The sequence below is a fragment of the Montipora foliosa genome, chromosome 11 (genome assembly GCF_036669935.1).
Source record: "Montipora foliosa isolate CH-2021 chromosome 11, ASM3666993v2, whole genome shotgun sequence".
Classification (NCBI taxonomy): Eukaryota; Metazoa; Cnidaria; class Anthozoa; order Scleractinia; family Acroporidae; genus Montipora; species Montipora foliosa.
The window spans coordinates 50,261,941-50,276,940 of NC_090879.1; the positions used below are offsets into that span (position 1 = coordinate 50,261,941).

At 37.9% G+C, this 15,000-nt stretch overlaps 1 protein-coding gene and 1 non-coding gene across 2 annotated transcripts in view; one reads left to right on the forward strand and one right to left on the reverse strand.

Moving 5' to 3' along the window:
* LOC137975487 (serine/threonine-protein kinase 4-like) overlaps positions 1-12,063 on the forward strand; it is a 36,006-nt gene extending 23,943 nt beyond the window's left edge. Inside the window, exons 2-9 of the mRNA XM_068822605.1 lie at positions 294-450; positions 7,006-7,138; positions 7,937-8,074; positions 9,708-9,835; positions 10,128-10,235; positions 10,428-10,487; positions 10,649-10,719; positions 11,647-12,063. Coding sequence (XP_068678706.1) covers positions 294-450; positions 7,006-7,138; positions 7,937-8,074; positions 9,708-9,835; positions 10,128-10,235; positions 10,428-10,487; positions 10,649-10,719; positions 11,647-11,653 — 802 coding nt within the window. The 3' untranslated portion in view covers positions 11,654-12,063. The remainder of the gene's footprint in view (positions 1-293; positions 451-7,005; positions 7,139-7,936; positions 8,075-9,707; positions 9,836-10,127; positions 10,236-10,427; positions 10,488-10,648; positions 10,720-11,646) is intronic.
* A 1,554-nt stretch (positions 12,064-13,617) lies between these two features.
* Trnap-ggg (transfer RNA proline (anticodon GGG)) lies at positions 13,618-13,690 on the reverse strand. Its single transcript has one exon. It is a non-coding gene; the product is annotated as a tRNA-Pro (tRNA).
* Positions 13,691-15,000: the final 1,310 nt, after the last annotated feature.

The window sequence follows — 15,000 nt, forward strand, 5'->3', positions numbered from 1 at the left end:
CACATTGAAATGTTGAAAGCAAAATCCACATTTTTAAATGGAAAACAGACATTGATTTGATTTGATCCACATTTTTTCAGCAGTAAAGCAGTCGCAGGTGTTCCGTAATCTGAATCACCTTCATTTTATTTTTGTCAGAAATTGAACTCGCCAAGTTGGCGACTAAAGGAGAATTTTAGTCGCCAAGGTAGAAGTTTTAGTCACACTGGCACTTATACCTATCAAAAAGTGCAGCTTGAAGTTGTCATACATGTAGTTTTTCTGGTTGGTAATAATTTATTGTTTTTCAACAGAACTCCTCTCTTTTTTCCCTGTAAGACTGGCAGCTATTTTCAGGAACACATCGACTATCATGTCAACAGGATTGTTAAATTGGGTGAAGGTAGCTATGGCCAAGTTTACCAAGTCTACTGTCAGTCAAACTTGAGTAACAAGGTGGTCATTAAGGAGGTAAAGTCTTTTTTTTTGGGAGTCTGTGTTCATTTCAAAGTTCAATAAAATAATTAAGGTGGATTTTCACTGATGCAAATTTTGACACATGCACCTATGCAGTGTAAACTTGAATTGGCCTGACGCGCATAAATAAAATGCAATGAAGTTGAACCTCGCTGAACTTTCACGGTTATGCGTAGCTATTAATACATCTCTATTTGTTTATGCTTGTAAAGCCAATTCAAGTTTATGTACACATAGCCACGTAAAAATTCAAGACAATGCAAATACACCTCAATTAAGGAGCTTGTCTGAGGATGATCATGGCTACAAGATTGTGTTCCAAAAATGTGATTTCCCACTTTTGAAATTATGTCATGATTAATCCAGTGCAAATCAGTCTGCATGGAAAGTGCATATCAACATTCCAGGAATAAAATTAGAATGAACAGTGAGGCTGTTTTGATTAAAAATTTATTGTCAGGTCATCCTTCACATGATGCCAATGTACTAATTTGCCTCAGTGGGGAACCAATTCTAGGCAAGCCTCTGTATTTTATCCAGGACTCAAGTACTTTATCCCATTGTTTCCTGAACCACCCTCTACTGATGAGTAAAATTGTCTGCGGTTAGACAGAGTAAAATCTGTTGTCTCACTCCCAGAAGTCAATAAAATATTAAGCAAATCGTCATCTCTTTCCTCCGTTAAATCTACTCTTGCAACATTCCTTGCCCTTTCTCTTCATCCATTCATTTCTTAATTGCCTTGTTCAGCTGTTGTTCCTTTCTTTTTTGTGCACTACACACTGTCACCGGGTTGTATGAGTGTCCGTGGTGCCAATAGGCTTGCAGCGCATGCATAAATCACTAAAATAAACAGGTCTGTTGGAAGCGTGCTTGAGTTTTAACAAAATGAGTGCCAAAATTGGCAAGAATTTGTATTCGCGGTCGTCCGGTCGTCCCAGACAAGGTATTAACTCCAGAGGTCATCCATTGGACGAGTGAAGGTTTAATAAATGTTGTTTCATGAATGCCATGAAATGTTATAATATAGAATGTACTTTCGTTCTGATCGCTTTTTGTTCAAAGGAAACTTCCAGAAAATAAGGAATAAACATGCAGCTTTCCTCAGCAATGAATTCTCAAGTTTGGGTGCCATGTTTGACCATGCAGTATATTTAATGAAACGACTGCAGTCTCAATTTTCTTGTAACTTACCGCTGACATGGTTGTCACCAAGTCGTTTAGCAAAGAGCAAAGGGTGACTTGTGATGTAAGCTGATAACGTGGCGTTAGGTACAAGGTGTTTTGCCACCTTGGGCAAAAAGGAAAACAACTGAAGCAGAACCTGCTGCTTACAAACAGGAAAAACACAAAATCTTTGTAGCATACAAAGGGAAGTCACTAGACAGGAGCGTCGAAATTTTGGTTCTTTGAATCGTAACTATGTAAGCTATATTCAAGTTTTACCGTGGCAGATATGGACCACTGTAAATTGGGTTCCCACGGTGCAAATAACATAATACTCTAGAGTCAAAATGTGACCTTTCATGCGAAAAGGGGGCTTATGGATTTCACAGTGAATAGATTTCACGGTCACGGCCCATGAAATTGAAATTTCATGGTGTGTTCACTCTTGCTCCAATTCTTTTCACTATGCTCAGTAAAAAAGTTCATGGCGTGAAATCGAAGACCTTGAAAATAATGGAGTCACGTCATGGACTCACCCATGTTCACGCGGTGAAATTATGTTGCTATCCAGAATAACAGGAAAATTTTGTGGTCTGATTTTGGAATTAAAATTGCGATAAACAAGGATAAACAATGTTTTTCAGAAATTGAATAGTAGTATTTGTCTTCTCTTGTGTGAAAAGTTTTAAGTTTTTATGGGGCGCCATTTCGTTAATTTCAGCGAAATTGAAGTTGGTACATACCATTATTTTGCTTTGTTGATGGCACAACGATCTATAATTTGGATGAAAATGATGACTGGCACGAATTACGGTACCCAGCAAAACAGTTTATTTATTAGTTTCTCCAGTAGTATAAAAAATCAAATACACTGAAAAAAATCAGTGTAGGAGGAGAGCAAAGCATCCAAAAGCGCACTAGGCCCCATACGAGGGATTCTCCTCAATTCTGCATAATCAACGGTTTGGTCAAAAATACGCAATGAAATTTACATCCCCCGATCGGGGTCTGTGGCCAAAAATGCTCTCACATAGGTTAAAAAGGTGATTTATCCGCTGAGATTTTGCAAACTGAACAGTCCTTGCATGAGAATATGTACCTACATAGATTTTTATGAGCCTTCTGAAGACTACAGGCTTTTTATGGCAAAACTCGATGACGTGTTTGTTTGCTTTCGGCCGCCATATTTGCGTGTATCCATGCAAAGCATTATAAATTTGATTTGGAGTAAAACGTTTCTTTGAATATCTCCCGCACAAAACATCGCACAGACCTGAACCTTTGCGAGACGCTTTCAATATTCATCTTCTTTTATCTTGTTGATCGTTGACTTTATTTGGTGAACTGTGTTGATGATGGTGTGACAGTGAAAACCGGCAAGAGGTGACGAGAAGTGTCTACAATTTAACAGAAAGCGTCTCCATACCAAATAATATATTATAATTTTGACGAATAAGTTGAGTTCGGAATATCGCACAGCCCTGAGATTCGGAGTGGTTCTTTAGTTACATTACTCTGATACCATGTGTCAATTTCTTGACTCAATTTATTGAATGGTAAGCAATTTTAATTTTCACTGCAATGAAATACAAACCTTGACAAAAATGTTCAGAAAATCATGTTAAAAGTGCTGGCAAATTTTGGGGAATAAGGTTCAATTTTCTCATAAAATTTACGTGCTGCTCGCAGCCTCGGATTCTTGGAAAAAGTACTCGTACTGCTATGTTTGGATTTAAGTGTATTTTGACGGTGTCTGACATTTGCAGAGTAACCCTAAATGCTAACCGTTTTAAATCGGGTTCTTAGACTTAAATAATGTTTATCAGCGCTATTTGAAATGGGTTCTTTGACTTAAATAATGTTTATCAGTGCTATTTGTAGGCAGTCTACAGTCTGCAAATGTCAGACACTGGTATTTTGAGCAGTTACTCGCCCCATTTGGTGCAATTAAATAAAACATACTATTAAGTGAGTTGCTGTGATTTCCTTGTTGTCCCAAAGATTAATGCTCATAACCCATTATGCTTGGTGATCTGGAAAAGAGATTTGGATCACTGCTCGTCCTTGCCGGAAAATGCTCAGCACTCACATGCTCGCAAAATCCATTCGCTGGCGTGCAATGTTTCTTCACTTGAGTTAAATCAACTTTACAGTGGACAAAAATTAATGATCATCAAAGGGTTCACGTCAATGTTTCTTTTACACTGCAAATCTGCCAGAAATCCAAACCCAACGTATTGTAATGAAATTTTGAGGAGGACTTTTTTTCCACGGCGTGAACTATTTCATGGTGGTATGATAAATTTTCATGCAAAGCTCACGCTGTTTTAAAGGAATTTCACGGAAGTTCAGCTTGCTTTATATAATTTCACAGTTGTCTGCCGTGAAATCGGCATCAATGTGAAGTTTTCATAAGCCCCCTGTTTGCGTGAAGGGTCACAAATTTGTAATTTCCTATGAGAGTGTGAAATAAAACGCAACTGCTCAAGTTACAAGACATTTTATCGACCATTTTCTATACTTCCGCATTTTTGCCCGGCTGACGACTTTGATAGAAAATGAATATGGACCCCTGCTGATGAAGAATAAAGCAGCTGCTGTTTCCAAAACGATAGAATTACCTGGCGATAAATAACCTTGTCTAGGAGAGTCAGGCGATTGTGAGCTTTGTGTTGAATTCGCACATTTCTTGTCAAACTTTATAACACTTGAAAGGGAAAAAAACTGAACTAACAAACAAAACCCAGTGTCTTGCGATCATTTTGACACAGATGTATCCTTTTTTTGGCAAGTAAACACACAAGGTAACATGGTCACAACGCCTGCTGAATTCAAGGACACTTTCGATTTTGCGATTTATTTGAACATAGCAAAAACCTCCCAAAGTGTTTCGCTGATGGTATTTGTGACCGTCCAGATGAAAAGGATACTTAGACCATTTCTTCCCAAACACTGTTTGAAACAAATTTAAACGCATTTGAAACCGTTTCAAACACGTTTCAAACGCGTGTCAAATAAAAGCGTTTCATCGCGTTTCAAAGGCGAGTGCCACATTTCATTGTGTTTGAAACAGAAGAATTAACATGTGCATGATTATAATATTAAATGTTACCTGTCGGTTCTTCTGCATGAATAGCAGATCAGTCTTTATAAGTTTTGTCAAATATGAATGACTTTCACTTTTTTTCTAAACGTTTCTGAAAGCTAAATAATTTAAAGGTCTTAAAAATGGAAATGAACGAAAGTACTCATTCAAAAACATTGACTCAATAAAGCCTGCATGATTTTATCAAGTGTGAAGATCTCAAGTCCTTTCCGTGATTAGTCTTAGCACATATACAACAGATGAAGTTCTTCCACGCACATATGACACAATGCTGCAAATCTTTGTGGCCACAATTTTGTGCTTCACGCAACACTCTTCATCGAACATTTTCTTTGTAGGCAAATGTGCAACAATTCATTTTTCACATAAATGAAGAACTTGGTGTACACACCTGCTCTGCATGGGCCGTACGTCATCCACCGGTTTTGCTCTTGTTGCGTTATCAAAGCAATGTGCTGTATGTCCAAGACATATCTCATGCCGCGCAATTATTTACCGAAGAGTTTACGGTACATGTTCGCAAATAATTTTCGTAAGAGTTAAGTTTTTAAAAAAAAAGATAACGAATGATGATATTTTGAAGACAGACATAGGGAAAGAGGTTCGCTTAGGAAATTGTCACGTCTCAAGATAGGGGTGCTAAGGCAACCGTGACAATGTGACAAGGTTTGTTTGTACAAGTAATAAACTTCACACGAGTGAAACAGTTGCATAAAAATTATCTTTGAAAGGCGAAAAAGAAGAGGTTAATAAGGCACTCCGATTGTTTTACAGTAAAAACAACAAGTATCCTGCTCCTTTTGGCTCTGGTTTCAAAGGCCCGTTGAAAAAACAAATTATGATATCTTGCGGCGATACGGGTCAGCTAATAAGATATATGTCGACACTGCAGCCTGTAATCTCGGACGTCTTTTTCAAATTCTTTCTGCAAATTGCAGTGTTTCCAATTAGTGCGCTATGTGTCGTTTATACTTTTAATGATTTTTCTAAGGAAATGGAAATACATTGTGGACTGTTTTAAACGAAGAGAATGCCCATGAGAATTGAGAATCTCAACAGTTGAAGTTATCCCTTCAGGTATTTCAAAATATTCCTGTTAGCGAGTTTATAAAATTGACTGTGAATTTGAAAGTGGTTTCAATGGCAGAAGTTACGGACGTACTATGAAAATTTCAATGTTGGTTTGAATGGAAGCTACTGATTCTCCGGAGGGCAGCCTTTGTCAAGTCTTTCACACTAACGGCTTCGGCTTGCTGGTATTTTTCCAGCTGACATCGTTTCGTGCGTCGCTTCCACATGCACATTTTTACCGGCAGAGCCAAGTTTTATGAATTGAAATGTCACTGGAAAGGCAGACTATGTTTCCACCTCTATGTTTCCTCTGAGAAAATTTTCTACGGAACAGTTATTTCACGCAAGAGCCCAACCAGGTGACACCGTTTACACGGAATTCTCACTCATCATTTTAAAAGGTATGACATTATTTCAACAGCAATATATCTTCCACGGCTTGCTAGGAAACAAAAAACGCATACATGTTGTCTTCTGATTCCTTCGTATAAACGGCAAGCTTGAATAAAACAAAAGGATACTTTTGAGAAACAAATGAAACGGAAAATTACTTGTATTTTTTCCGCTTATGGAATAATTATGCGACAGTAATAATAATTATTATGTTCATTGTTGACAGATGTAGCACAGGTTGGCGCTTCAAACACAGATAAAACACCTTTTCCTTTGTTTCAAATAGTTTCAAACACATTTCAAACAGTTTCAAACGCGTTTCAAACACAAACGCACTTGAAATGCTTTTTAGTTAAGCATCCTTTTCATCTGGACGGTCACATTTTTTATATTCACTGTTCAAAATTGGTTGTTCTCATGTTACAAATGTTGTTGCTGATGGCAAAATATTTTATTCTGGATCGACAATTCCTGAGAACGTCCTTTTGCTTTTCCTAAAAACTGTGTATCAATATTTTTTTTTTTTCAGCAATAATTATATGTTTTGTATAAAGCAGGCTAACAAAACCTGTACTTTGCTTAGCTCGCATTTTTGAGTGTTAAAATAGAATTTTCGGTCCTGTTTCTGACATAGTGAGTCATATATTTTGAGGTCTCCCATCCACATACTTAACTTACTGAATGTTTGTCTTGGAAAGCTGTCAGAAGCTCAGAGCTAAGGCTTAAACTTGTGTGCATGGTGACTTCATTGTCACAGCTCATGAGATTTGCAAGTCAGATCTATTCATGCATGTTTTTTTAAATTTGTTTAGACTAATTATGCAATAAAAAAAGAAGAAGTAGAGATCTACAAACTTCTGGGCGATCACCACAACATAGTGAAGCACTATGGTGGAACATTTAGAGGCAACAATGGTTTTGCGTGTATATTCATGGAAAAGTGTGGTATGTTAATGAGATTGTAACCTGCTACTGAAGGCCCCAGTTGTTTAAAGGGTGGATAACTTTATCCACTGTATCCACGATACAGTGGATAAGTCATTTATACTGTAGATACAGGTGTATAGAGGATATTACAAGGCGGCAAGAAAATATGAATTTTATTCCAAGTGTTAAAAACAATAATTTTTATGAGAGAGTGCAGCGGGTAAATGGTATTGTTTTTAACATGAGAAAATAAAATTCATATCTTCAATGCAAGCCATTGTAATTTTCTTTTTATCATATAGACAGGAGTGTTTTACTCACCATTTTTCTTTCTTACACCGAGCACAAATTTATCACAAATTCTTGCAGCTTGGTGGCAGGAATTTCTTCAATTTTCGCATTTCTTCTCCACTTGCAAGGATCTCCTTGAATAATTTTTAGTTGTATGAAGTTTTCTTGGTGTTAGCATTTTCTTGTTTCTCAGAGAAGGATTGTATCCCAGCTTCAGAGAAGTTCACAAATCTACATGTATCCCTCGACTGTTTACACAAACAACCATACCAAGGGGCGAAATGATGTCATCGACATCCTCACTAGTGAGGATGTGGAAAATATGCCACTGGGGTCCCAGATGTAGTTACATATGATTTTATGAGTAGTGTATTTTCCAGTAAAACACTCCTGTCTATATAATATAGTGTCTATTCACAGGATAAAGCTATCTGGCCTTTGAACAACTTGCGCCTAGATGTTGAATTTAAATTTCTATGTTTTGCCTGAGTAATTCAAAGTTTATCTGGCTTTTTTTCCCTATAGAGGAGTCCCTTCACGACTACATGAAGAAAATTCCAGGAGGTCGACTCTCCGTTGATGAAGCTATGTTTAACTGGCCTCAGGTTCTTGATGGCTTGGTCTACCTCCACGATCTGGGTGTTATTCATAAAGATATAAAAGGTGATTGAGCATCGGAGTACATGTATTATGCAGTGGGGTCATAGATTCAGCTTTGGCTGGACCAAAGAACCTGGGTCTCTAAAAAAAGCTGTTACATGTTAAAACTTTTAGCTGAAATGTATGTCTGATTGTGCTGCAAAAATTAATGAGTTTCAGCAGGCATTGCACCATGTAACATAAAAGGTTGAAACTGGTCTCAAAATGCTGTTACTACATTCCTGTAAAACAAGTTGATACTAGTTCCTTAGCCTTGACCGGTTTCTGATTGACTTGCACAGTGTAGCGTAATACCACGCAGCAAGGCCAGTTTCACGGAGTGGTGTTACATGGTGAAACTGTGGTCTTTATCACCTCTGCGATCGTTGTGGCCTTTGCAAAAGTAGAAAGCAGTTATACTTTTCTTGAAACTTGTCTCACAACTGAAGTTCAACAAATTTTCATGAAACCAACCATGTTACACGGTGCAACGCCTGCTGAAATTTGTTTTACTGTGCTACTGCACAGAAGTTAGGCTAAAAGATTCAATGTGTAACAGCAGCTTTAGGAACTGAGCCTGGAGAGAGAGTTTCTTTAATTTGTATTCATGTCTGCAAATATTTACACTCTCAGGTCGTAAGATAGAACTTATCAACTAGAGGCCCTGTCTCTCAATCCTAGTTCCTAATTTCTGGGTGCCGTAAAACTATTCCCAATAATTAAAGAATAAAGCATGGAGTTCTTTGTGTTTTGCCCTGAAGATGGCTTGATTAGCCAAAGCATTTTTTTAGCAGAGGTTTCATTGTCAAAATGAATTTTAATCTTATGTTTGAAAGAATCTATGTTAATTAATTAATTCAATTTAGGAAGAGAAGTGGCCAATGCTTTTTAGCAGACGTTTTTGTCGGCTGTCGATACTTATTGAAACCAATGCCACTTCACTGTTACTCCCATGAGTATTGCCAGAAATGAGAAAGAAAAAAACTTGCAACAAACAATGTTGTAGAACATAATAAGGTCAGTAGTACCAGGGGGGAAAATTGATGATTACTAGCAAAAAGGACACGGAAGAAAAACAGAATAGCTGACTCGAAGTGCAACAAAGAAAAGATGAATGACATTGAAGAATTTCTGAGTAGTGCATAAAATTTGACCTAACTTTCAATAGATGGTTTGGTCAACAGTTAGTTAACCACTGTGGCTTTCAGCATTTTCTTTTTCCACTGCCTTCAATAATTATTACTGTAGAGTTCTTGGTCTGAGAGGTACTGTATATGTGTCACACGTGTATTCAGATGTGACAGGCAAAATTGCAAATTCCTATACTTAGTCCTTCAGCTACCACTACAGTATATTTTTGATAGAAAACCAAACCACAGATATTATTTTGAACTTATGAAAGGTGCACGAAAATGGTTAAAAAACCTCTACTTGCCCAATTCTTGAATTTGTCAGCTGTCGATAAAAGGTGAAACCACAGTAAACCCATTGACTCCGAGGGGTTCCCCATTGACGAGGAAAATCATTTGGCGTTAGACAGAGTAAAATACTAAGTCTGGCCAGTTTAGGCCAGTTTGGACGTCAAAGGGTTAACCATTGTAGCCTTCTAGAATAGCATTAATTTTAAAGTAAAGAATGCTTGTTAATCTTTTCTCAGCTAAGAATGTGTTGATCAAGGAAGGAAGGGCACTATTGGCTGACTTCGATTCAGCTAAAAGAATTCCATCAGAATTGACAGAACCTGGACTCACTCCTATGGGGACTAGAGGATTCAGTGCACCAGAGGTATGTTATTGTAATGGGGGATGTTTTGGGGAGATCTTAAGTTTAACCTTTTGTTTTTTTCTTGAAAAACCTAACATGAAATTCCTTTTACTGATAAAATTATCATAACATCACAAACTCCCTCACTTTTTACGAGGATGACAGTTCTGTAGTTCCATTGCTTCTTTTTGTGGCAGGTTCTTGGGTGTTTTATTCCTCACGTTCTGGCCTACTTACCCTTTTGACACGGTGCAGAAACACTAAGTTGTTAGAATGTAAACATTTATTGAACCTTGTATTTCAAATTCTGTAGGTCTTGAATAGTCTACCACATGGACGACCTGCAGATGTTTACAACATGGGCTGCTTTCTGATTGAATTGACAATAGGGGTACCAACCCGGGATACTCTTAAGAAAAAGGTAGGGTAGCATTATTACAGGTACCATGCATCCAGGACATAATGAAATCAATGATGGGACATAAAGTGCAATGTGAATGATTATTATGAGAAATTGCAATAACAAGAACATTAATCCTTAAGGGAATGTGGCATGTGTTGACTACTTGACAAAATCAATTTTTTTTCAAACTAAATGATTTTCCTTCAACAGATAAACGAGTTGAGCCGGTTAGATCCAGAGCTTGCAAAGATGGTAACAGCTTGTGTTTCGGTAAGGAAAAAAATGAAAATAATGTTGCTAAATGTTTTTCATTTCATCTAAGTCCGTGGTAACTTGTGTTTTTCTCCTGTAAAGAAACAAATCTTACTTGGAAACTGGGTTACAGATCATTCCTTATCCAAAAAACAGAAGATTCTTTTGTCTTTTAACAGGATAATCCAAAAGACCGTCCCACAGTGCGTGCTCTGTTAGAGTATCCAGTCGTCAAGCGTTACAACTCAAGGTAAGAAAAGACTAACTGGTAATGTTACTGTGAAGAGGAAGATTAAACCAAAGTGTGGATTAGGTTTAAAATTCTGGGTTTCCGATGAGATCTAGCAGAGAGCAAAAATTGCTGGGTTTTTCACCTGAATTTGCTACCTACTTTAGTGAGATTCAGTTTTTCAGAGGTTTTTAAGTGGTCACTTTCTTTTAATTTGTAGCAACAACTGACATGTATGTGTATCGACAAACATCATTTCTTAAGTTCAAAGTTACCTTTTTCTGGGAAAAAGACTAAGATTAAAATAATTAATGCTATGATTTTGTAAGAGGCCTGAAGAGACCTACCAGTAATTGTCCACACTCGTGACAAGGGCTGACTCCTTTAAACACGAAGGTGCACTATAAAAGGTGTGGTGTCATTTGCACATGCAGATAATTTGTCAATCAACCGTGGTTGCTTACAGAGCTCTGTGATAATTTCAGCCTCGTTTCCAGGGTCTCTCTTGCAACCGGTGTATATCAGGATCTCCTCCCCGGTTGCAAGAGAGACCTTGGGAACGAGGTTGCAATAATCTGTGCACAAAAAAAGCCCCTAATGGCAATGTTTCAGTAATATGTTATTGTCGTTCCCTTTTTTTTTTTAAGCCCTCGCCCCTTTTCTCGGACTGAAAATACCTCATAGGGGTTCTGTTTCTTTGTTTCTGTTTGTTGATTACCATCTTGTGCTTGATTGACTTCAAACAAAAGCAGAGTGAAGCAAGCCCTTTTATAGTACGCCGTCTTGTTTAATTAGGAGAGTGAGTTTGTCCCTCTTACTGAAGTCGTAGACACCGTCATTGCTGATAGTTTTTATAGGTAGATGTTAGGGTTTATTTTGTATTGTTGCTACACATGGAAATAGCAATCATTTTTACCAACAGTCATTTTTTGTTTTTGTTTTTATTAGGCGTTGAAGAGACAATTGTGGCTATTTGATTGCCTGAAAAGAACTTGTCTATCTACATGTATAACAAATGCAGTAGTAGATTTTCTTTTAAGCTCAGTAAAGATACAAATAATTTTTGCTAAGTAGTTAGTTGAATGTGAAGACAAGTACTAAGTTGGATGCGTGTGATTTAGGTAATCATAATGTACACTTTACATGTAGCAGTGGTTTCAGTGAGTACCGACAGCCAATGAAAATTGTCAGCTTCTTCATTCAGAGAAGTTCGCTCCTTTTTTCCTCTGAATGGAAGTAATTAAAGACAGATTCTTTCAAATCGTGGCGATGATAACGGTTGGTTACTCTACTCAACTCAATTTTTTTTTCAAAACTCCTGCACCGTGCTTGTTGAGCGCTGTGGCTGAATTTGACCTTCAAGCACGTAAGCTGCCCAATAACATCACTAACAAACACTGTGGGCTCCTAAACATCAATTTGAAAGCCTTGCACTTCAGGGTATCGCGTTTTTTGGATAAAAGTCAAATCAGAGTTAGATTAAGCTTTCTGTGCTCAAAAATGTTGCATTTGTGGGATAGATTGGTTTGTTTGAAGTGCCAACCTTCTGTTGTCATTGTTACCGTAAGACGGCAGATTTGAACCCTTTCTGGACCAGCCCTCGAGGTCTTGTAAAAACTGAGAAGAACGCGTCAGATCTCTAAGATCTCTAAACGACTTGTAAGTCTTCGCTGACTATAAACAATACACGCCGTCTGACAGTTCTCCCAATAGTAAATGATAAATTAATTTTGTAAGTAAGTAAAAGGTTTATTTCACAACACTTCCACATGGTGGCTCTTCGTTTGTGAAAAAACTAATTATCTAAATTAAAAATTTATAATCTACAAAATATTATTAAATACATATATACATATAACTTGTGTGGAATGTTAAAAGAATTCGATGAATTAGCTTAATGCAGTTAGGTAGTTAAAATGATCATTGCAGTAATTTAAAGTTAAGTAAACAATTTTGCTCGTTTGCAAAGAAGCCTGAAAAAATCCGTACTCATATATTTTTTTTCCTTTGAAGCTGTTACGCTACTGGGATGATCATTACACTTCTTCGAGTCGTGTAAGCCATATTCTGCAGCTTTTATGCAGAGCTAGAAAATTATTTTAAGTTCTTCATTGTAAGGGGTCAGTTATATTAGTTCAAAACAGTATGTCGTATAATCAACGGTTCTGGACGGTCGATACATAGTTTTTCCCCGTCATTAATATAAAGATTAGGTTTTCTGTAAGAAAATGAGTCAATTTTTCCACCTCTAGTGGAGTAATTTTTGTTTTAATAAATAGGTACTTTTTTTCCTTTTGATTGGCCAGTTTTGATTTACGTGCAGTGCTTATTGACAAATACCCATCGAGCCTTCATTCGGGAAGTTGAGAAGGGGGCCTCTGTCTTCCAGTTTAACGCTGGACTATTGAGATTGCGCTGGCTTCATGCATGGGGACTTGCAATATCCGAATCTGGGGCCCGTTTCTTGGAAGTTCCTTAACTTTGCGGGCCTTTTTCGGGTGTGTTAGATTATTTTGTTAAACATGTTTTCAGGTGAAAGAGCAACTTTCTTTCCAAAACAGGCAGATGGCAGATTTCACCAATGGCTTCACAGGCCTGAAATGTTTTTCGGGACTTCCGAGAACCGGGATCCTCGTGGCATTAAAATTCAGTATATCAACAAGAATTCGAGGGTCTGATAAATAAAATGAGTATTTGTAAGATTTTCCTCAGAGCCAAGAGGTGATGCCTTTAACTTGAGGGTGAATCTTGATCAATAGCTTGATGAAGTTCGGTGGTCCCCCCAAAGTGTCGCCAAATTGAAGATTCGAGGAAACGTGACGTCACCTTGTTTAATACAGTTATTAATTAAGTGAAGCTATGATCTTCGCAGTTATGAACGCAATTTTTACAATTGCGTAGAGAAGCCTGAAAAATTCAGGACTTCAACGGGGTTTGAACCCGTGACCTCGCGATCCCGGTGTGACGCTCTAACCAACTGAGCTATGAAGCCACTGACGTTGGGAGCTGGTCATGTGTGGGTTCAACACCAGGCTTCTCTACGATTGTAAAAATTGCGTTCATAACTGCGAAGATCGTAGCTTCACTTGATTTCATATCCGCAGTTCATATGATTCATTTCATGTACCATTTCATCACAGTTATTATATCTCGTACATTTACTGTAATCTGGGCTTGATTCAACTGATCAAGGAAAATGTTCCATAAAAACTACAAATCGTAAACCTTGCGAAAATCCATTTTATTGACAGTCTTGCCTTTCATTTTGTGCAATTTCGCTAGTGATGGGCCAAATTTGTATTTGGCAACGTGTTAGTGAGAAGGGGAAAACGAAGCGTCCCAAAAACCTATTAAATCATTGAAGACTACGCAGCCTTGCAAAATGACGGTAAATGTACGAGATCAACAACGTGGTGTCAGGCGGCCTTGAATCCTTAGGGTCGTCTGCCTGTGTTCAAGCCGTTTTAATTCCGTTAGAGGGATTTGATTGTTCAATGACTGTTTCAAGTCGTTTCCCCTGCTAAGCAAAGATCGCACAACACGGATTAGCTTCTTACACTGAATCTTTCAATGGTTGACGAAATAAAAGCAAAATGAGAAATTTCCCGCAAGCAGAATTTTTCGCTACAAATGGGAACGGATGTGAGAGAGCTAAGAAAAGTGACTTACGTTTCCTTAGAAGTATCAAAGGAACCGATTTATTTAATTTTCGAATTCTTGAAATTCGAATTCTTGTCAGCCTCATTTTGGAACGTACGAATGAAGATTGTCACAAGTTACTTTAATATTAGTTTGTCAAAAAACCCGCTTTCTAGCAGGTCTTCGCTAAGAATGAACTTGCATGTAAATCCTCTTGTCTCTGAGGTATTTACCACACGTTACCAGAAACCCATAAGGGTTGAAACGTGTAACGGCCCCTTGTGTGCTAAGAAACAAGCTTCTGAATATTCAATTTGCTAAGTACCATATTTGGAACCAGAAGAGCGAGGGGTTTCCAAATATGGTACTTAGCACTGAAACATTCAGCCAATCAGTTCGCACTGAATATTCGGAAGCTGTAAAAGCGCGTTACACGTTTCAACCCTTATCGGTTTCTGACGTTACTTTAATGTTTCTCAAAAAACACCCTTAGTCTTCGCTAACAATGGACTGGACCAACCTCGTTCCCAGGGTCTCTTTCGTCGACGAGGAGAGAGACAAAGACTGTTACAATCGAGACCCTGGGAACGAGGTTGTGGACTGGACGTCTACGAAACATGGACCCCAGGTCCATAGACCATCCCCGTGGACTCGGTCCATGGA